The sequence below is a fragment of the Telmatherina bonti genome, assembly GCF_933228915.1.
Source record: "Telmatherina bonti genome assembly, chromosome: 19".
NCBI lineage: Eukaryota > Metazoa > Chordata > Actinopteri > Atheriniformes > Telmatherinidae > Telmatherina > Telmatherina bonti.
In genome coordinates, this window is record NC_136617.1 from 8014581 (window position 1) to 8039282 (window position 24702).

Here is a 24702-nt window from a genome sequence, read left to right on the forward strand (position 1 = left end):
CAGTCTGTACTTACGGGTCATCTATATCGCTCTCGGTCTCGCTGTCTGCCCCACCCCTGTCTGTAGGAGGATTGTCATTGGTCGAAGGAGGGCATGACGGCGACGCTCTCTCCTGATCTAGAGGGCCTGTCCGTCCGTCGCTCAGCAGGGCAACAGCACAGCGAGGCTCTGAAAAAGAAAAGCCCATCTGTTATGGTTTAAAGTTGAAAGTGAGCACTTACAGCCTAATCCCAAACCTCCATCTGGACCTATAACTCCATTTTGTCGACGCGTGACGTCCTTTTTCTTCTAGAAGTTACAAAATATGCACCTACCCTTCCAAAAGGCTCAACAAGGGAAGGGCTTGAATGAGAAGGTGGCAACATAGAGTGTGTATGACATTGCAGTGGGCTATAGTCTATTGATCTGTGCAATTTATTGGATGCTGCTGGGAAGGTCCAATCTAAAAACCCAAGCTTGGTTGAACCACTTCGCCATGTTTGTCATGTGGCCTTTCATCCAGAGCACAAGGGGGCCTAAAGGGCAGTTTATCCTCGGAAAAGGAGCCTTTCTTCTGTCTTCTGTGCCCATTACGTGAGTAAATTGCAGATGCATCTCCATACACAGCAAATGGAGTAGTACCACCAGAAACTGTGAGGGCAGCGTTAAGCAGTGTAGATGATGTGTGAAGAAGAATCCACAATATCTTGACTGTCCGCACAGACCACCATCGCCTACTACAATCTCCTGCATCGTCACCATTCTTTGTTGTTGTCGTCTGAAACGGACGTCAAAACTCAGAGGTAAACTGAACTCTCCACTGCCCTCTGGTGGATGTCTTGTCTAACAACCATACCAATGTAAAGCCTATTACATGATCTGTTGGTGTTTTTTTCTTTTGTTTTTTTTGCAAGATGCAATCCCCTGGTGCATCTTTCGACCGTGGAAGAAAAACGGTTGCAGGTTGGGGACATATTGCTGTTTTTTCTTGATGGATCACCCGGCCAAAGGTTTGTTGTCATGGGGCTTTGAGAAGTATTGTGTGATTGTTCAGATATTTGAGGTAAAAAGCGTAAAGTAACTTCCACATTTTTGCTGATGCGAAGTTCAACCAATATTTTTCACAAAACAGCTGATCAAGGTTTGGATAATTAATCAAAAATTAATCAAAACCGACATTCAGAAGCATTAATTAATGTAATTGTACTATTATCAATTATTTAACTTGTTAAAAAAATTAAATTACTCTTTGTATATTCTCTTCAATATATATATACATATATACATATATATATATATATATATATATATATATATATATATATATATATATATATATATATATATATATATATATAAAAATAAAATGTATGTTTCCTTTCAATAATTGTCAATATCTGCTCTTCTATTATCAAAATATTTACAACAAAATCAATTCAGGTACATATGAAGCTAAAAATAAAATATTGAAATAATTGCTAATTAATCATGATCAAAGTCCAGTAACTGTGATGTTCCAGGTTATTTATTTTTTTATTGTACATATTTAGATACCTTATCACTTCATTAATTTTTAAAAAAATTTTTTTAACTGTATACTGTATTTGTTTGTTACATACGCACAATTGTACATGGATGCTGCAACAACAAAATTTCCCAACTTGGGATGAGTTTTATCTATCTATCTATCTATCTATCTATCTATCTATCTATCTATCTATGGTCATACCTTCCAGCATTAGAGTGAGGTGGTGAGAAAGTACACAAATGTATACAACAAGAGTCATTTAAAGACACAGACACAGCTGCGTGCATAACCCGACTGTTGCAGATTAAGGTTTTCATGGAGCGTCACTAGAGCGATCTAAAACAAACTTTGTTCTTGTTCTTGCATCCTTGAGAACAAGAACAAAGTTGTCATTTGTTGTAGAGTATTAAAAAAAGCCTTGACATACTTGCTTGTGTGCCTGGAGGATTCCACTAGGGGGCGAACTTGAGAATTTGGTCCAGAAAGAGAAATTTGTAGGGATTAACCAAAACAATCAACATAGTAACAAAAGAAAAGGTTAGTTTTTGGCTGATTTGAAGATCATGGAAGGAAAAATGGTAGCAGTGGTATTCTAGTATACCAAACAGTGTAAAAGGGTACCTTGGCTGACAAAAGGTTGAAAAACAACTGTGGTAGATGGTGTGTAAGGTTTCTTAAGCAAACATCTCGTGTCCACTGTCCACCGTGTGACATTAAACTTCTTCCATTCTCCACAAGAAACGAGAACTCTGTTCTTGCTTTCGAGGTCGCAAGAACAAGAAAAAAAGTACTTTTTATCAGGTCCATTCATCCTCCATGAGAAGCTTCGTCTGCAGCGGGGAGGAGGTCACTGCGGGCGGCGATGTCTGCTTTTATGTGCAATGAAGCCGGTTATTTCATATTTAACAAGAAACTTCGTCCGCAGCAGGGCCGGTTGTACACTCGGCTGCGTCCGTTTGTTTTAATGCCACACGTTGTAAAAATGTTCGTACTTTTTTTTTTGTTTTTTACCACGTCAATCAGCTGTTTCATCAAAACAATCCGTTTTCCCCGCAACAGGAAAAATGCAGAAGCAGCAACTTTCCGCTTCATGCATATGCGTGTTAACCACGCCCGCTTCAAAGGTCCGACCAATCACGCGATACTTCTCAGAGTCCCACAAGAAAAAACTTCTTCCAGCCTGATGTGTGGAGGACTGGCTCCAATCACATCCACAAGAACAAAATGACGTAATTTTCTTCTCGAGGCCTCGAGAGCAAGAAAAAACATGTCACTTCTCCTGGGGGATGTAACAAACTTTACAACTGACTGGATGCAAAACCACTTACTCATATAAGATGTTAAATTCTGAGGTGGATAACACCTCAAACATACAAAATAATCACACATACACATAACTAACCATTTGATGCAACAGTGGAAGTATATTCAAAGGATGTTTTCTGTTATATCCATGGGGGAGGACAGTACATATCCAATCCAATACACTTACACACTAAAGAATAAATAAAGACATCATTAAAAATGTATATAACTCTTCACACATTGAAATTTGTAGTGATAAACATGGCAAGAAAATGAAATGGCTATATTTATGTAGAATATTTATGTTATAAAAATGAGACAACATATAATTCAGTAAACATTTTTACTGAATAAAAAAATAACCTTAAAAAAAGTCAAATAAGATAAAATACATAAATAAATAAATGCATCAGTTAACATATCTGCAGAAGTAAAACATTGTCTGAGATAAAAATGTGGCGCCATTTCACCCTCCCCTTGCATTTCCCAGGAAGTGGATTGATTAAATTATAATTAAAAAGACAGAAAATTAATAATAAACTGCTTTAATAATAATTATTTCAACAAATTTACAAGCAAACCATCTTAATCTGTGATAGTTTTTGCTGATCTCCATGTTAAGACAAAGTGGATGTTTACTTGTCAACATGTTTCTTTCAATTTTTTTTTACTAAATGACTATAAAATGATCAAGTTGAACTTAATAAAACTTACTGAAGAGTTGGAACATAAACCCCAAAACAAAAAAAGATCCAATTATAATTGAGGCTTGTTTCACATTTGTTTAAACTGAAAAAAAGGCATTATCAATACTTTTTCTCTGGTGATTTACAAATCGAACAAAGCTTTCATTTTATAAAATGATCAAAAATAAGTGGAGAAAAGTTCATTTAAAGTTCAGTAGAAAAGGAAAATTCAGGCTTTTAAATGACTGCTGACAGACTCTAAAAGCCATCTTTTGGCTCTGGAGGCAGGAAACAGTGTTAACAACATCGCTGGAATAATAAAGTGTGAACACCAACTGTGCTGATCTGCAGTTCTGTGGCAGCTGATTTGGGAAACAGACTCGGATGCTCGTTACTCGACTGTTTTGGCTGTCGTTATTTCAGAACACAACCCCGCATGCTGAGAAATATGTCTTCATAAAACAGATATTTGGGGTATTGATCAGTCCTCTGCATCCCTGCGTCATGCCCTGAAGAAAGGTACAAGGTCATGTCACTACCTTTGCTCTGGCTGACAAGCTGTTGGCCATCGGCAGGCTGGGCGGCTGCTCCTGATTGGCTGGGCTCCAGGAAAGGGACGAGCGAATGCCAAGGGAACACTGGCACAGACCGAGGCTCCACGTTGGTCCAAACTGTGGGAAGAGAGGAGAATCAGAGTGAGAAAGTGAAATGTCATCATGCTGATCTGCCTCGGTGTCAGTGGACTGCACGCTAGCGCTGCTAAAACTACACTTTCCCAGAACGTCCCCGAGTCTGAAGACCATGAATGGAGCTGTGTATTCAGACACATATTCTGCCCCGTCGTGCAGCACACACACAGATGCCGACCAGCTCTTGGGAAAATGAGGGTAGTGGGGTCATGTGGCGTGTGATATCATGAGGGAACTTGTTGTTTTATCCACAGAGAGTCCAGACTACTGCCTGTCTAGACTGCTGCTGAGCTTTAGACCCTGAACTGCTTCTGAAGTGGGAAATGTTTCAAACCAGAAATGATCATGTAGATTGAATCATGAAGGGATTTGGTCAAAAATCACCACTGCTACTTCTTTGTCAACATATTTAACAAAATTACATTTCTGGTTGGACGTAGTCTCACTGTGGACAATAATGTTACAGCATACATATTGAACAGTTTAAATATGGATGCATGGTGGTGTGGAGTTTGCATGCATGTTTTTTCCTGTGTACATCAGCTTCCTTCCACAGTCCAAATTCATGCATGTTGGTCTAAATCAGGGGTGTCAAACTCCAGTCCTTGAGGGCCAGGTTTATGTTTCCCTGCACAAACACATCAGATTCTAATCAAATGGATCCAACAGCTCAACCTATTTATTCATTTTAGCCAGGTGTGTTGGAGCATGGAGATTACAAAAATTTGCAGGATATCGGCCCTTGAGGATTGGAGTTTGACACATTTGGTCTAAATTCTCTCTTGGAATAAATATGATTGGTTGTTTGTCTCTTTGTGTTGGATCTGAAATGGCTTTGAGAACCTTTTAACCAATTATCACCACTGTCCAAAGTTTTCCAAAAGCCGATGGCGTTTTCATGAGGATCAGTGGTTCTGCTTACTTTAGCCCACTGATTTATGATGAAGCTGTGTGAAAACATCAGTAGTTACCAACACATGGCCATTGATGGGATGAAACATGCATGAACTGTGACCATCTCATTAATCTGAGGCTATAAAGCAAATAATCGTTTGGAGAGATGGATGGATGGATGGATGGATAGATGGATAGATGTATGTATGGATGGATGGATGGATGGATGTATGATGGATAGATGGATAGATGTATGGATGGATGGATGGATGGATGTATGATGGATAGATGGATAGATGTATGTATGTATGTATGTATGTATGTATGGATGGATGGATGGATGGATGGATGGATGGATGGATGGATGGATGGATAGATGTATGGATGGATAGATGTATGGATGGATGATGGATGGATGGATGGATAGATGGATGGATGGATAGACGTATGTATGTATGTATGTATGGATGGATGATGGATAGATGGATAGATGTATGTATGTATGTATGTATGTATGTATGTATGGATAGATGGATGGATGGATGATGTATGATGGATAGATGGATAGATGTATGTATGTATGTATGTATGTATGGATGGATGGATGGATGGATGGATGGATGGATGGATGGATAGATGGATGGATGGATAGATGGATGGATGGATAGATGTATGGATGGATGATGGATGGATGGATGGATAGATGGATGGATGGATAGACGTATGTATGTATGTATGTATGGATGGATGGATAGATGTATGTATGGATGGATGGATAGATGTATGTATGGATGTATATGTATGTATGTATGTATGTATGTATGTATGTATGTATGGATGGATGGATAGATGTATGGATGGATGGATGGATAGATGTATGTATGTATGTATGTATGTATGTATGTATGGATGGATGGATGGATGGATGGATGGATGGATAGATGTATGTATGTATGTATGGATGGATGGATGGATGGATGGATGGATGGATAGATGTATGTATGTATGTATGGATGGATGGATGGATGGATGGATGGATGTATGTATGTATGGATGTATGGATGTATGGATAGATGGATAGATGTATGTATGTATGTATGTATGGATAGATGGATGAATGGATAGATGTATGGATGGATAGATGTATGGATGGATGGATGGATAGATGGATGGATGGATAGATGTATGTATGGATGTATGTATGTATAGATGGATGGATGGATAGATGTATGTATGGATGTATGTATGTATGGATGGATAGATGTATGGATGGATAGATGTATGGATGGATGGATGTATGGATGGATGGATAGATGGATGGATGGATAGACGTATGTATGTATGGATGGATGTATGTATGTATGGATGGATGTATGGATGTATGGATAGATGTATGTATGTATGTATGGATGGATGGATGGATAGATGTATGGATGTATGTATGGATAGATGTATGTATGGATGGATAGACGTATGTATGTATGTATGTATGGATGGATGGATGGACGGATGGATGGATGGACGGACGGCTTAGCGGACTGATTTGGTGGAGAGCTGAGGACTACCACCAACATCCGCCTCATTTTTCCTCATAGCTTGAAAAACTATTTAACTGAGACTGTTTGAATCAAAATCAAACCTAATACTAACTTAAAATTCAGTCAAAAAGTGACATAAACATTTAATATAAGAAGAGTGTTTTCTTAATTTACCATCTGTTCATCTTAAGTTAGTTAAAACAAGAGCAAGTCTTCTTTTCTAATTGTTTTTTATTACTAATTTGCACAATCTGTAAGATTAAACTAGGTTATTCTCAATGTAAATAACACAAAAGCTTTGGGAATCAGTTCAGTCTGTTTCTGAGTGTGCTGTTCATATTCATACTAGTAGATCTCAGCTGAAGTACTCTAACTGGAGTACTCCACATACGAGTTTGTTACCGGTGGAGCTATATTAGCTATGAACCCCCAATCCGGCTCTGCAATGTCCATTTCCATTAATAATTTGCTGATAAAGTATTAAAATGTTCTATATATATAGCCTAGCAAACCATTTGCCAGCTGTGGCTCATGGAAAATGGAGATCCCGATTCTGCTCAGCTGCACCACAAGGGAAATGCAAATAACTACGAGGTGTTTGCTGCTGGTTCCACACACTTCTTATGAGCTCTTTTTTAAATGCTGATTCTGATGTCACATGCTGATAATCACTGCAAGGGGACCTTTGCACTCCTTACTACCCACTGGCAGTTTTATGTTGCAGTTTGCATGAGGAACTTCAGCTAAGGAAGTGGAGTTTTTTGCAGTGGTTGATTTAGGGCGAGCAGTTAGTACTGCTGACATACTTTTATTATGGAAAAAATGACTACATGCATCATGTTGTTTTCAACTTATGTGAGCACGTAAGTCAGAGGTCAAATTCAACTACAGAGCAACAGCTCTTAAACTTGGAGGTATTATTGACTGGTCAAGGACGTACACACATAGAAGCACAGCAGATACGATGTTTTACGACAGAATTTATAGATCTGATAACTGTAGAAATGTATTTTTACATAACATAAACAAACAAATTGATACAGATAGTGTTAGGTAGCTATGACTAAGATGCACATCAAGTGCAATATAAACTGAAGGTACACACAGATTGCACTTTTTTGGGATAATTTAGATTGTTGGGTAGTCTTAGCTGCTGATTTCACTTCTCTTTCTCTGTAAAAATTAAAACAGAAAAAAATACATACAAATATTTCAGAAACTTTTCTGCATTTTCAGAATCACGCATGAATGAATAACTTCCTGTTACTCTCACGATATTAATCATGCTGGCCATCAAAAACACCAACAACAAGGAACATCTAGAAATGTTAAAGAATTGACTTTTTGGTCCCAAATCATAGAATGGCGCTGGCTTCCATCAGCTTGTATAGAAACACAACACCCGGCTGACACAGTGTTTAGGTCTAAGAGAGTCAACAAAAGTCTAATTTTCTTTAGAGAAATGCACTTTTTCTGACTGTAAAGTCCCACCATGGGGATCTAAAACTGTTGAACCACTGGACAGATTCTCGGTAGGCCTATTTTTAACCCTTTAATGCATAGTGGCCATGTTGTAGACACCTATTTACAAGCTTTTTTCTTTCATAAACATTAATGAGGATTATATTTTTGTAAATAAACCCCTTCAGTGGATGTTAGTGAGTCATCCAACATGTTTCCACTCACTGGAGAATAAATAAATATATGATATAATTGAACATAATGTAATTACACAAGTTTGCCTTTACAATTAATAAGAAAAGAAAATGATAGAGCTTTACTTTATAGAAGATTTATATAATTATGATCATATATTATTGTCTAAATATGTTATATAATAAATTAAAATAAATCATAAGTCATGGTTAATTCTAAAGGTCACTAATAAACAAAAAATAGTATAATTGCATATGTCTGTAGAGGTAAAGTACTGTATTTAAAAAATGTTGCATTGTTTTTTTTTTTTTATTAATTTATGCATGAAAGGGTTAAATCACAAGTATCCAGTAATATGTCATATATCAAGATATTTGCTATCACACATTTGATATTACAAATTCTGCCACAATACGATTTATTTCTGATTTGATTCCGGATCAAGCTTTTAATACGAAACTGACAGTGACAGTGACACAACACAGTATAATACAATATGATATGAGACAATGTGATATGAAACTATACGATGCGATGCAACACAATGCAATAGGATGTGAGACAATATGATACGATACATGTGATGTGATACGATGCAATGCCATGTGGTGCAATATGACGCAATACGAGGTGATACGAAGCAATACGATGCACTACAAAACGATGCACTACAAAACGATGCACTACAAAACGATGCAATACAAAGCGATGCAATTCGATGCAATAGGATATGATGCGCTACGATACGATGCAATATGATACTGTATGATACTATAATATACGATACTATGCGATGCAATACGATGCGATACAATATGATACTATACGATACTATATGATACATTACGATGCGATACGATGCGATATGATGCAATACGATGCGATACGATGCGATACAATGCAATATGATACTATACGATACTATATGATACATTACGATGCGATACGATGCGATACGATGCGATACGATGCAATATGATACTATACGATACTATAATATACGCTACTATGCGATGCAATACGATACAATGTGATACAATACTATATGATACTTGGAAACAGCCCAGATCAGAAGCAAACTAAGTGGTTTCCATTCAAATTCTGCTTGGAACCCCATAGAGGCTCAGGTTGGTTGATATTATACAATTTGATATGATACTATTTTCAATATATTTGCACATAACTCCACCATAAATGGTCATAAAATCCGGGAGAAGTTCCCAACAGGTTTTACAAAATATTAAAGACAGATATGGATCCTGGCAACATTTTGGATGCTACCATCCGAAATAGGAGAAAATGTGGATCTTACAAATTTTCATCACAGGATATAAAGATACAACAAACACCATGATATTGCCAGGACACTATGGATTTACTATGAATCTAATGAATGAATGTTGGGTCATAAGAGGGTGGAAATCACAATATGGGTGGAAATTTGCTGGTTTGGAGCAATCTACGCCCTGCGATGGACTGGCGAGCTGTCCAGGGTGTACCCTGCCTGTCGCCCAAAAAGCCAGCTGGGATAGGCTCCAGCTTCCCCACAACCCTGAATTGGATTAAGCGGTTCAGAGAATGAATGAATGAATGGAGCGATCTGCGCTCTACGACTGTTTCTCTAGTTCGTAAAAGGCATCGCTTTTAAAGGAATACACCTTTAAATATGACCTTTAAGAACAAAACAATCCAACACAACAGTAAAAGTCCATCTCTCTAATCACTGCTAATTAGTGACACTTGAAAATCTTGCTCATAATCTGAACTCTGGTGTCCTCCCCTTCGCCACAGAGGGCTGCAGACACACTTACAGAGAGCAGTAATGAAACTTGTGATGCTAATGCAGCTGTGCTGGAGCAGGGTTATATTTAGGAGAGATCACACTGCCTTCCGCATGCGTTCGTTTCTCCTGCTTTAGGTGTTTTTTAAAAATGCATGGCGGAGGAAATGTTTTGCTACAGAGGCAGGTGGCCGTCAGCAAGCAGTGCGAGGGATGTGACACACAGAGGGGGAAAGAAAATAAGCGCACACACCAATAATCAGCTCAAGCCCCAACACTTTACTGCACTAATTCTACCAGAGGAACAGTGTATCCATGACAACACGCCAGCAATACGATTACTCCTTTTTCTGCTGAGAGCAATGAAACACATTCACATCACGCTGGAGCTGCCCTTAATGCCCCGTCTGAGGTTGTTGATTGTCTGGAACACCCACATGAGTGTGTGTTTGTGTGTGTGTGGAGGAGGTGCGAGTGTCCTTGTTGCTCTCTCTGTGATCTTGCTTGTCTAGACGTGTCAATACTCGCAGCTTTTTAAGTTTCAGTGATACAGTTATCTCCTGCAAACACACACTCACATGTACGCACATAAGAAACGGGGCGACACCTCCCCACACGAACGCTCGCACACTTTCTGACACTACACACACTGACTCACAAATTACACTCAGAGAGGAGCAGCAGGTTTGTGTGGTTGCCTCAGCAACTCGTATATAAACGTGGCTGATATTCACACCTCAGGGAGAAAAAGGTTTTATTCTAAAGTCGTATTCATCGCTGGAACGTAGGAGCTCCGAATGCAGCAACGTGGCTCGTCAACGGTGAAGCCAGACAACCTCAAAGTGTCAACCCTCCCTGCGTTTCTGCAATTCATACATTCAAAGTAACATTTCAAAGCTTGCCCATATCGCCCCATCATAAAGTTGGCATGGAAACAAGCACAGAGCGCACGATGAACCCAACCACCTCCATCTTTCATAGACTATTTTCTTTCATTCCACCATCTGATTGCTGTCTGGACTATTTATATGTACACAGATCTTTAGCTTGAGATGGAAAAACAGGGTCATCAATTCAATGAATCACCTGCTGAACCGATGGCCACTAACAGGAACCCAGCTCTGTTTGGATCGCTGCTGCCTCGCTGGTTTCTAACTCAGCCGGGTCTTCGCTCTGTCAGCGTTTCTTACTAAAAATTAGTTTGAGGAAATGATCAACGCTTCTTGTATGATATTAATCATCAGTTACTGGATGCAAATACTTTCCAAAGACATCTACAGTGATACAACCTCAATTCAAGTTGGGATGTAAAAACATAAAAATATTTTTTTTTAACCTTTATTCAACTAAATACACTAAAAATAACAAGATATTGAATGTTTGCACATAGCATTTATTGAATTTTGAGTTCGATACCTGCAACATGTGTAAAAAGAAAAAAACCTTGAACAGGAGCAACAAAAGACTGGTACACTTGAGGAATGCTCAAAAACACTTGTGTGGATCATTCCACAGGTGAACAGGTTCATTGGAAACAGGTGGGTGTCATGGTTGGGTATAAAAGGAGCATCAAAATACACCATTCGTTGAAAAGTAAGGATGAGGTGAAATTCACCACTGTTTTTACATTTTACAAGCGTTCCAATGTCATTGGAATTGTGGTTAAATGTAAATATAAACAGGGTTAGCAGGACGCAGGAGATAGGTGCAAATGTGAATGTAAACACAGTAAGAAGGGTAAAAATTGACTTTGTTAAGTTCTAAGAAACTTCAAAGTTAGTATTTAATCTGAACAGGTTTATTTTTTATCTTTAAGTAGTCTCCAGGAATAATTTTCCAGGATCCTTGAAGGACTTTCAAAAGTTCTTCTTGGATGTTTCTCTCCAGATGAACCCACACTGCTTCGGTCCAGGTTCTGGGGAAGATCCATCCCCCCATCAGACATGCTGCGCCTGATTTTAAGTCCCGTTCTTGTGTCATGTGACCTCAGCCTTTTCTGTGTAACTTCCTTATGAATGACTTCGAGCCTGATGAGGGTTCATCTATCAGCAAGTGGATCGACTGAAGGTCCAGATGCATCTTTAGGGTCCTGTGTCTGGAACTGTTTCTGTTTCAGATCCGGTTCATAGTTTTTAGTTCTGACGTTATTTTCTTTTTTCCTCCACATGTGCAGTATTCTTCGACGTTTTTAAGGACACAGAGCAGATTAGGCTAAGATAAACCAGTTTTCAGCCAACAGCTCTTTGGGAATCACGTTTAGCTGCTAAAATCCTATTTTCTGTTGTCAAAGTATTATATCGGTTTGCATTTTTAAATATTCCTTCACAATTCTTATCAATCAATCTCTCAATAGTTGAATTTATTTATTTTTAGATAAAAGCAAAAATAATTTACATAAGGAAAAACTTCCAAGAAAAAGACTAAAATAAAATAAACCACAATAAGTGAAAAAAATAAAGAATGATTATATCAAATAAATAAATAAAAAACATTTTTAAAAAAATAAACTATGAAAAAATCAGATTAAGTAAATGAAATGAAAAAAATAAAATATTAGGAAATATTTATTTTACAAATTAACAAAAATATTTCTGATCATTTTATCATATATTTAAATATGTTCTTTTAATTTCTAATAATATAGATTTTTCTAGATTTATAAAATTTGACAAACTGTTACATTTTGTTTATATATATTTTTTTAAATTATATGATTTTATATCTATAAAACTGCATATTTTATGTTTTTAAATATGGCAGCTTACAAGTAACAATGTAGGCAAAGATACAAAGAAAAAAATCCCTCATTGCTACTGTTTGTTATGAGTTACGTGTTGACACAACACTGGCTCATCCTTTGAGCTTCCTTTTTGAGGTTTGAGTGATTCATAGATCAAATAAGTAAAAACAAAATGATCCCTTTGATAATGTTCAAGAACAAGAACTGAACTGAAAATTACTTTTTTTTAAAAAAGCAGCTAAAACCTTAAAATGACCTTCAGAAAGTCTGGAAAACCTGAGCTCAAAATGTCTTTAAAATATTCCAAGAAGCCACTAGGAAGGAAAATATAAAGAAATGGACAGTACATTATCCTGACTGATTTGTAACTGACTTTTTCTTTCAGTAAATAATAGACTAAAGACAAAAATGTACATAAAATTTTTTTGTAATTTATAGATGACATACAACCCTTGGAGTAGCAACGGGTACACCACCTCCTTTTAAACCTCCTCATGCCCTGGTAGATGTAAGAAACCACCAACCGCTACTTTCCAAACGTCACTATTTTTATCTATATTAGAAAGACCCCGTAGTATTTCGTAGTCCTACAGCAGCTTTCCGTCCTCTCCAACGCCGCTGCACCTGCTGACATTTACTCTGCAGCTGCTATTTTAAAAGTGTTTGCTGATGGAACAAATTCTGCATTAAAGACCTGAAAGCAACACGAGTGTGGGTCGTAATTGCCTCAGAATATTCATAAAACACTAGCAACTTCATCTATATTTTATATGCATCTGTGCTTCTTCATCTTTCCAGTGTAATAAGTATGAATGCAACCCCCTCCTCTCTCTCTGCTCACTGCAGCTAGTTGGATGGAAGCTGCAGACAAAGCAGCGTCTCAGTGCTTTTCTTAGAGAACAACTGAGTTCTCTTTGCAGCCCAAAGCAGTGGATAATGTCTCCTCTCAACTCAGAAAGCACAGAGGCCATCTGAATCTTTCTTATGCTACAAGTAAGCAGTAGTAAAATATACATTAGTCATAGCTGAAGCACTCTGATGACACAGCTGTAACCTGAGAGACATAATGAAAGTGAAGCGTACAAGATGCAGCCTTTCTGCTTTACAGTCCACAAGCGTGGCTCAGCAGACTGGGTTCCACACAAATAAAGGTCAAAACCTCCATCCTTACCAGTGCCTGGCCGCCCCATGATGATTTGCTTGCGTGGCACAGGGTGAGGCGACTCAGCTGGCAGTATTAGCGGCAGCAGGGCAGTCGGCGTGGGATGGCAGGCCACCGGCTGAGGCAGCGCCCCTCCTGAGGCGTCCTGGTGGCCCTCAGGTTTCCTCTCCCTGCCTCCAGAACCAGAGGAGGACAAGGCCGAACCTGATGTGGCAGACATTGACCCGGAGGTGCTGGAGAGGGTGGCGTGGCCGGCTGTGGCTGGAGTCAAAGACTGGGAAGAAACAGTGCAGAGACATTTATGGTACTGGCAGCTGGGAGGGTGATCTGATGAATAAAGGTAAATGGGTAAAGTTCCTTACCGAACTGGAGGTCACTAGGACAAGAGAGGATGTGGGGTTTCGCAGGAGAACCGCCCCGTTGGTGGTGGCTCCGTTGATGGGGACAGGGGCCTGCAGGCCAGGGGGGGCAGAATGCTGGGGCTGGCTGTGCTCCCTCGATCTGCTGCGCTCTCTTCTCGCTAAGGGGCCATCAGAGAACTTAGCCAGAGGGACATCAGGGTTGCGGACGATGACTGGGGAGTCACGGAGGGGCACAATGCGGCGTGGGGAGGGCTCCTGAGGCAGTGGAGAGGGAGGAGTGGGGGAGACCAGCATGGGTGGAGGTGTGGAGGCAGCAGAGGATGGTGGCCGACTGGTGGCGCTGCGAGGACGGGAGAAGGAAAGCGAGGAAGGGGTTGTGGGCTGACTCTGAAGGGGTGAAAGGACTCTGAAAGAAGCAGGACCGTGGCCTAAGGCTGGGTCTCCCACCCCACCTCCTACACCCATCAGCTGTTGCTCTGGTTTGGTCTGGTAGTCCTGGACTGCAGGTAACGGAGGGGGCAGGTGGGTGTCAAGCTTTCTCTTGCTGGGGCTCATGGGGACCGTAAAGGTGAGGTTGGTCTGGAAAGAGGGTACAATTCCTGATAGGTGGCGCTCTCTCTCAGCACCTGGCGTTCCCATCTTAGTTCCGCTAAGCTGCCGATGGCGGAGCGGCGTAAGTGAGGATGGAGCTGTGATGGGGCTGAAATTGGCAGGCCGGAAGAGGGGAGAGGGGGAGGGCGACGGGGTTGGAGAGAAAGGAGACTGGTTTGAAATGGGTGAGAACGAGGGTGTGCCAGAGCGGGAACCCCCCAGGGAGACCAGCATGGTCGCTGCCTCGCACTCGTCAAAGTCAAAACGAGAGAGGTCCTGGGGTAGCATAGAGGAAAGGACTAAGCGGGGACGAGAGTCTCCTCCGCGGCTGCTGGCTTCGCTGCTTTCCCGCGACGTCTCGTCCCAGTCAAACTCCGAGCTGGCCCTGCCACTCAGCCGCAGGTCCGATGGCGTCAGGGTTCCTGTGCTGCTAGCTCCGCTCCGTTCCCGACCGCCTCCGCTGGCCTCCATCTCCTTGGTCCTCATTGAAAGGTGCCTGGAGCAGTATCCTCGTCGCTGGGACTCTTTCGAGCAGCCCTCCCGGGAGCATAGACGTCTCCACTGCTTCCCGTTGAACTTCTTCCGGATCCCCGTCGGCGTACACACCACGTCTCCCTTCTTGTACTTTTGCTGGGCTGCTGTGAGCGGAGTGCGGGAGCGCGAGGATGAGGAGGCTGAACCGGATCCTCCACTGCTGGCAGAACCTGCCCCAGAGGCCTTCTCTACTCTGGAGGAAGGTGTGTTGGAGGAAGAGATGGGAGGGAGAGGAGGGAGCTGGGGGGTGGCAATTACAGCACCAGCTGCTGCACTTGTTGGATCAAGGCTTAAGATTGATGGAGGAGGGTGGGGGTTCAGGGCGAGATGGGTGGAGGGAATCCCGATACCCCGCACCACAGACAAGTGAGAATTGAGGTAGCCGGGCTTAGAGACAATGTGGCGGTGTTGGGGAACCGCAATGGGTTTGACCCCAGACATGATGGCCCCCACTGGGACCATGTTAAAGTGGGATACCTCCATGTCTTCCTCAGGGGTGAGGGGCATGTATGGGTGGTGCTGCTGCTGCTGTGGTTGCTGCAGCTGCTGCTTTGCACTGTTCTCCCTTTCTCTGTCCCTTCCCTGTTTTCTCAGGAGGTCTCTCTCCCTCTCCAAGTCTTTTTCAATTTCCCACTCCCTTCCCGGAGCCAGGCTGAGCACCGATGCTGGAGTCACTGGGGAAGCAATGTTATGGCCCGTTGAAGAGGAAACCGGGACAATACCTGGGTAAGATATCCCCCTCCCTACCATCGATGCTATGCCAGAGGTCATTCCATGGCTCAGGCGGCACACCTCCTGCTCCACGTCGACCTCTTCCCTTTCTTCTCGCTTGTCTTCCTTATCTCTAACGCCCTCTTCCCCTTCACGCCACCCACCAGATGGTAAATCCAGGTCCCATGGTGGCACCAGAAGCCGGAGTGTTTGCCGGGAGAACCATACTGCCTGGGTGGCACCTCTGCTGTCTTCTTCATCAACAGAGTGAGGTCTTTCCTCGGACAGCAGGACTCTGTAACAGTTGGCCACCGCAGGGTGGGTGTCCACCTGGCTCACAACGCCCTCTCTGTACCACTGGCCGCTGTCGTTTTTGTTACCAAACGGCACGCAGACTGGAGTGCCAATAGGTATTGTGTGGACGCCAGGGGGTGGAGCGTCAAGGATGATGTCCACCACCCCTGGTGGGCTGTCGTGTCGATAAGGGTAACGGCACAGCGTCTTCTCCCCATTCAGCTGCACCTCCAGGCTTCCGGTTTCACCACTGACCTTGCGGACAACCCCAGCTCGGAACACCAAGTCCGAACCCGTTTTACCCCCTCCTTCTTCGTTGCTTCGTCTCCTGCGTTGGCGGGCGAGGACACGCTGATTTTTTAACCCTTTGGCCAAGGTGTCCGACAGGGAATCGGAGAGATTGGGAGCGGAGCGGGACAACATCTGGCTGATGGTGTCACCAACCACTTCCAGGTCAGCTGAGTGCTCGCTGGCTGTGTCTGTAGAAGAACAGCGGGGCAGAGGGGTGGGTGACACCCGATCTGCATCTGTCACCCCTTCACCTCCTCCGGGCCTCTCCCTCTCCCCTCCTGGCAACAGGGTGGGTGGTCCTGGAGAGTCCCGGGACTCCTCCCTAACAGTTGTCCTGCCGTGGAAGTCATCCATCAGGCTCCTGCTCTGACTGTTGCCATCAGAATGCGAGACGCTGACATCGACTCCTGGACCCGATGACCCCTGGTTGAGGTTTAAAGCAGGAGGAGGGGGTGTAGAGGATGCTGAGTTGCTATGGTTACCAGTAGAGGTGGACGAACAGTGCTCAGAGGTGTACTTCTTCTTGGGAACGCGGGCCTTGAAGGTGGCGGTTTTCCGGCTGGAGGCAGGGTTGGGGCTGTTGTTGGCGCTCGGCGTGCTGCTGTTACTACAACTGCTGTCACCACTGCCGCCGCTAGTCAGCAACTTCCCAGAGTCCATCGCTGCCGACGCCGTTGCCTCTGACGACGGCCCCTCCGCCTCTGGTGTGTCCCGCGCTCTCATGGGGTCCACCTGGGGTGACTCCGAGTGCGGATGGGAGGGAGGGGATCTGCTTCGGTCTCTGTTCTCGTCCGAGTCTCTTTTCTCTCCTCCTTCGGAGGCGTCCCCAGCTCCACGCCGCTTCCCCCCTTTGGCCCGAGTGGAAGGAGGAGAGCGCCGGCCTTGCTTTTTTATCGGCTTCATCTTTTCATCTAGTTTGCCTTTTTCTCCAAACACTCTTTATTTATTTATTTATTTATCCCAGAGATCCTCCTTGCTCTTTTTTTTCCCCCCAGTTTCCACCTTTTTTCCTCTTATTTCTCTCCTCTGCCGGGGCCTCTCTCTCTCATCTTGTCCTGTCTTTTGTTGCACGACTTCTTCCACCTTCCACCAGAGACTCTAAAATAAAAGCAGCAAACACGGCGGGTTAAAGAAATCAATTTCAACATTCATTTTCTGTTGAGTATCGTCCAAATATTTACTCCGTTACATAACAGGCTGTATTCACATTACACAAGGCCTGCATCCATAGCAGGTACACAGAGAAAATAGGAGGCCATATTGTCGGGTAAACACGATAAAGGCTTTCAACACAGCATGGAAATAGTGAGGAGTGCTTTGCAATTTGCCCAGACAAGCCTCGCTGCATGCACTCCTTACTCACACACTCTCACGCACACACACTACTTCTTGGCCGAGGCGGTAGAGGCGGGGGAATTCCTTCTTCGCTTGCATACTGAAACCCTCCCTTTCTCTCTCTGTCGACCTTTATCTGTGTATTTCAAAGCGAAGTCAATCCGCCCCTACGAACTCCATTTCCTGTGGAAGACCATTACCTAACTTCCCCCTACTTTATTCCTCCCTCTCTCTTTGCTACGATTACACTTTCCCTCGCATCCCCTCGCTGCCATCTCTCCTTCTCGTATTGATTTTTACCTCTCATCTCTCCTTCCTCTTAGTCTCCACGCTCATTTTGTGTTGCAATCATCCAGAAAAGCAGAATAAATGTTGCTCCACGCCATTCACATTATCTCTTATTCACAGATCTGCCTCCAGCTGGAGTGAAACAGGTTGGTTTTAAAGACTTGTTGAACTGTTATTTAGCTTGTTCGCAGGACTCGCCTCAGGTCAAAGCTGCTCTCAGTTCTGCCTCATTTCTCCAAAGAACCAGAAAGATGTAAACATATACATAAGGGAGGGGGATCAAAACAAGCCTGTATGCTCTGCTGTCTTTCTCCTACTGTCAAAATGTTCTGCTGTGATGTCGATCAGCCACCAATCAGCATGTCTGTCCCTGTTTCTCCATCCGTCCATCCGTCCTCCCACCAGTTTTCTCGTCTTTTTCCCTTTAAACTGTCTTCCTCTTTGTCTGTGAATGCTCGCCTTCATTCAGGTCCTTTTCATATCTACCACATCAGATCGCTGAAACAGAAATCCACATTCAGAGACGAGTGCCGCCCGTCTCAAGGCCATACACTCAGCAAACATCTATGTGATGATAGCTGACGGTGCACACGGTGAGCTCACAGCCATCACTGTGCTCTATGTAAATCCCTGTTTAGGACAGACACCCGTAGAGCAGCCACCATCAAATAATTTGGCAGCTGGCCTTACTTGGTCATGATAGAGGTATGCTACATGTGTTTAGTCAGTACAGCAGCTGGTGTCGGAGCCAAGGGCCTTCTGATAACAGCTTAAAGGCAAACTGATGCAACGTGTGCTCCTCTGAGTGAAATGTGGAGCAGGACTCTCTGTGCATGTTCAGCAATAATCTGTCAAGGTGGAGCATAACAAGTTCAAACAGATTTTAGTTGCACTGATGAAGCGGACATCGCAGCGTAGTAAACATGAGTGTGGGCAGCTGACAGGAGTCACATGAGGTGAAGAAGTGGGTCCATAATGCAGTTTAGGGAGGTGATAGTCCAACTTTTTACTCCATAAAGCTGCCCGTAACTTATTTCTTAAAATAACGAAAGTTTAAAACGTTTTGGGTGTGAATATTTATACATTAATGTGGAAAAATACTGAGCCACCCCCTCATTTATTTATGTAACGCAAGAGATTTGTTAAAATATGCAAACAGAAATGGGAATAGAGTTTATATACTTTTAATTAGCTTGATTTTGAGTAGATTTATTCTTCAAGGACTTTCCAAAGCTTTTCTGTTTGTTCCCACACCAACACTGCTTCAATAATTAGGATTAATGGCTCCATCAGACCTGTTGCTGCGTATTTTTACTTCAGTTCTTCTGTCTTTTAGCTTTAAAAATGGCTTCTTATTTATAATACGGTCGCTAATAAACACGAAGATGTAAGATTATTATGGGAAAGAGATCCACACTGCCTGCAAGGTGGTCCATTAGGGACATCCAGGGCAAATCAGATGTATTATTATACGCCTGTAAGGGTCTGAAGAGTGGGTTTGATGCAGAACATATGCTGGAAGTGTGTGGGGATGATTTTTGTTGAAAAGCTCTGCCAGAAACCCCCCCCCCCGGACTCTGCCTACTGGGAGACAGGCGGGGATCCACTTGGTACAGAGAAGCTGGAAGAGTCAGACTCGGCCGGGGTTAAGCTGATGACATGAACTGATGATAACAAACCTGAATGATTAAAATAAAGTTGAATTTGACCGAGTCTGGGCTCATTTCATGAATTGTGCAAGAAGAGAATAGAGCGCTGAAGTTTATTATATGTATTTTATATATTTAAACATCTTCTTGACAACCATTAGACCATTTCTGATGACGCTTCAAACATGAGTCTCGAGTCCTGCATCTCGTCTTTGCAGGATTTGATTTCATCTCTTCAGGATGTCACTTTCACATCCTGATCATCTGATGTGGATACTTGTTTTTAAGCCCTAAAACTTCCTCTTTTGTCCTCCTCTTGAGGGACAGCTGGTTAGGAATCCCTCTGTTGCTAGAGAAATACGGTTTTCTGTCCGTCAAGCTGATATTTTGGGGGATTTCTCATATTTATTGACAAGCTGCTGTTCACAAAAGTACTATTTAAATAGCTAATAGCTAAATTATTTTTCATGTGTTGGCACAATATTGATTAATATTCTCAATTAAGTGTCTTTTGTTTTTTTTTTATTCTTGAAGGATTAATAGATTGATTTCAGAGAAACATACACTGAAAATGATCAGGCACGAGGACTGGACCTGAGTAAGCCCGAGGAACTTTTACTCAAGATAATAAAATCTGTAAAAGAAATAATAATAATAAAAAAGACTTTTTGCACAATATTATTTGTGCTTTATGCATCGAAAACTGCATGACCTCTAGATATTCTCATTAACCCATCCATTAATTAGCAATAAAAGGGACAAAAACTCAATCAAGTTGCATTTTTTGTTAATTTTACCCTTCAATATAAGTCTGGATTATGTTTAAAAGTTGTCCTATTTGTTGATCTCCTCTTTAAAGTTTATTACAGGATTACTACGAGCTGTGCACAGCAGGTTGGAGAGTTTAATGCATACATAATCATAAACCCGAGATAACAGCTGTTAACCTCATCTAGAAAAAGCCCAAAGCGTGCAAACAACAAGCCCTGATGTCGTCACCTCTGGTTTAGCTGGATAGTACCGTGTCAAGCAGTCGTAGTACAGCGATTACTACCAGTTTTACTCCAAAACACTACAGGCCGTGGCACGAGCGACCAGGCCGCGAATGCACGCGCAAGGCCTCTTGGAAATCCTCTCCTTATACAATAACTGGGAAATAACCAGTTTGACGAGCAAGCTGGCTCTTAAATGCCTCCTATGTGGGACATGTATCCTAACAGCATGACGGTGGTAAATGTCCCATACAGAATAATCCCTTCAATGGGAAACAGAAAGAGGAAACAGCCGCTGAAAGTCGCTGCTGGGGCCGATTCACACTGACAGTCGTAGGAAAATGTAGCTAAAGCTGTAACTTTGTATTGACCCTGCTGGTTTTTACATGACAGCAAACAGGAGGGAGAAAGTGTCAATAAGCTGCTAGAAACTAGGCCCGCAAACAAGCCTTGTATGAAACCCCAGCAGCCGCAGAAATACATGGAAATATTCAGAAAAATGTGCGGATGAGGAGCTGGAAGTGCTGCCAGAAAGACCACTTTCCCAGCTTTCAGGCAAGGAAAGAAAACAGATGCATAGAGGGAAGTCCAGAGGCTGTTAATGGCGTTCAATTTATTTCTAGTGGAAAAGTTTCTAGCTCTCTACGTCTCGCCGCACCGCTCCCTTTTTCACCCCCCACATTCCGCCCCTCTTCGTCCGCAAACCCTGATGTAGGAAACTACGCTGATCAGATCAGCTGCTAAGTGTTTATAGCCACGGTAAACACCAACAAGGTTAGCAGCTCGGTAAAAGCACAACAAGCCCCACCGCAGTGCTGCAGGAGGAGATCTGTAGGCAGCTCGGACTCACCCCTCCGTCGGTTCCTCTGCTGACTCCGCCGGGTAAAATAGGGCACGGTGGCCAGTCGTCCGCAGCTGCCAGCTAGCGACCAGTCATGTTTCTCCCGCAAAGCAACTTAAAAGGAGGAAAAACTACTGCCCTGTACATTCTACACTACAGTCGCAAAATGGTGAATGAAGCCCCACAGCCTTGACAACCAGCCCGAGCGGCCAATAGCGGAGCACGAACGCGTACAGTAGCCAATAGGATAGCGCAGAAAGGCAGCGGGGGCGGAGCTTATGGGCAAAGTAAATTTGATTGACGAGCCTCAGTGGCCAATCACAGTGTGGGAAAACACAGAACAGCTGTTGGAAGAGCGAGGCTGCGGCGACCAATAGGAGTCCTGTGTGGGTATGTCTGCGACTTTATACAGACACGCAGGGCAGGAATGAAGCTTTCCACTCCTCTGTCTGCCTTTCTCTCCTCTCTTCATCCCTTCTTCATTTGTCTACAAACATTAAAACAACAACAACAACGGTCTGTCATTTCACAACGTGTTAGATTTACATAAGTGCGCGAGAAAACGTTTGTGTAATACTATAAAAGACGAGTCAGGAGCCAGACAGCTTTATAAAACAGCTTCAGGAAGGATGATAAATAAAAACTCTTGGGGATATTTGTGTGTGTTTTTGTTCTCATGTGACCCGTGTCAGCCACAGGTTGAGTGTAGTTTCAACAGGGGCCACAGAAAAACCCACCAACTCCCAAATTCTCATGCTCTTTCTCACTTCATCCTTTTTACACACTCACTCTCCATTTCTCAACCAATCAGAGAAGCCCAGCGTCCCTTTGTCCCGCCCTCCAGCCAATCACAGCCGCAGCTGGTGGCTATACGTCACCAGAGCAGCGTGCGATTGGTTGAAAGGCTTAAGGTCTGCAGGCCAATGACCGTGTGCTGCGGTGAGGTCATTATGCTTGTTGCCATCAGCTTGGCCAAACAGGAAGAGTTAAACCCCTGTGAGTAAGTTGAACGTGGGATTATTGTTCCTAAGAGAGTGACCCACATACACCACAGGTCACACACAGGAGCAGGTACAGGGTGTAACAGAGCAAGGAAGACAAAACAGCATGCATTAACAGTCCTAAACACACACACACACACACAAGCAACAGAGTGGCATCCTGCTGGGATTGGATCAGGCAGTGATGGTGTGGGGATTGTGCAGCAGTGCGACACACTGTTTCTATAGCTTCCAGGCACAGATGGCGAGTTTGGTCAATGATGACACAGAGCTGACTGGTTGCAGCGTTGCAGTACGCTTGGTGGTGCACACAACGGGCATACCAGCAAGCACCTACACACACACACACACACACACACACACGGCTGTGAAGTTAGAACATGCCTGGGTGTTATGTAAGCTGTAGTGGAGCACACACACACACAGCCTTTTGTGTACACTGTGCAGCCTGTTAAGACTGTGCAAACACAAAAAAGTACAGGCTCATATTGGTGCTACTTTGTGCACTCATGCCATAAAATGTGCAACATGTGATGGGTAAATCTGCGAATTCCCCCTCCACCAGTGGGAGTGGGATCTCCAGACAGAAGCACTGCAGTCCCCGTCTCTCTCTAACTGCTCATTCACTGAAAACAAGTGTGTCTTCTTCAGGAATGTAGGGCGAGTACAGCAGCACGCAACTTTTAGGGGAGGCAGGTTTCATAAGACCCAGAGATGCAGAATGAGGATGGAAATGAAAGCGTGGAGGGCATTTTTGGTGCTAAAAGGTGGAAGTGAGACAAAGTTTGATGCAGGGACACGAGGAGGAAGCCGATAGAGAGCTAAATGGAAGCCGATAGAGAGCTAAATGGAAGCCGATAGAGAGCTAAATGGGAAGATAAGCATGCAGAAGCGAACCAAATGGGACTCTGCTGCAGAAGTCGAGCTGTTTGTGAATGAGCTGCACAAATCCAGCTGGTATTAGCACCTCTGAGCACTTTCTAAGAATGAGGCGAAGAGCTGCGGTTAAGCCCCCACATCCCAGTCACTTTACTCTAAATGCATTACAGCCACTTAACTGCTAAACAGCTTCAGGGACCCTGCTCTGCGCCTGACCCAGCACTCCAACACGCTCTTTTTCAAGAGTGTGCGTATTTAAAAAAGATCCAGCCACTCCTCTCCAAGCTGACCGATGTTTTCAAGTTGAATAGACGTGCAGTGGATTCAACAGCACGCACCTGGTGTGAATAATTCAGTCTGAGATGAGAGAGCAGTCACCTAGAGACAATGCTGCCATAATTATCTACAAGAGCCTGTCAAACATTTAAAAAGCATGATGTGTGAGCTAAAGAGATGAGCAAGAATTACAGGAATACTGACAGTGTTGAGCTCAGAAGAAATACTCTTGGAAAAAGTTTATTAATATAAATATAAAGAGGGAAAGTGTTGTCTATAACTGTACCAGAATTAATGTGTCTACACTGTGCAATGATAATGCTACAACTGGAAAGATTATCCCCAAGTGGAACATATTTAAGTCAGATACATCTCAGACTCTCCAGGCCTCAGTTAGTGTGTTAAATATTTAAGTTGCATTTGTACAAGCCACAGCATTTCTAACTCGATGTCCTGTGGATAAACCAGCTCCAAGTGGAGAAAGCCAAACACCCGATGTCAACTGTCAAGCATGGTGGTGGAGGGATGATGATCTGGAGCCACAGGATCTGGAGAACTTGCAGTCACTGAGTGGACCATGACGTTCTCTGGGCACCAAAGCACTGAAGATGTGAGTTAATCTGTCTGACGGCTAAAGGCCCATTCCTGCTCCCTTACGTACGTAAATATTCCTGCTCCCTTACGTACGTAAATATTCCTGT

The 24702-nt window shown here is 43.0% G+C and overlaps 1 protein-coding gene across 1 annotated transcript in view; it reads right to left on the reverse strand.

Annotated features, from left to right (window-relative positions):
• Positions 1–21991, reverse strand: part of cica (capicua transcriptional repressor a) — a 53752-nt gene extending 31761 nt beyond the window's left edge. Inside the window, exons 1-5 of the mRNA XM_079258496.1 lie at positions 21855–21991; positions 14320–17838; positions 13967–14231; positions 4038–4169; positions 15–168 (exon numbers count right to left, since the gene is read on the reverse strand). Coding sequence (XP_079114622.1) covers positions 15–168; positions 4038–4169; positions 13967–14231; positions 14320–17643 — 3875 coding nt within the window. The 5' untranslated portion in view covers positions 17644–17838; positions 21855–21991. The remainder of the gene's footprint in view (positions 1–14; positions 169–4037; positions 4170–13966; positions 14232–14319; positions 17839–21854) is intronic.
• Between the last annotated feature and the right edge of the window lie 2711 nt (positions 21992–24702).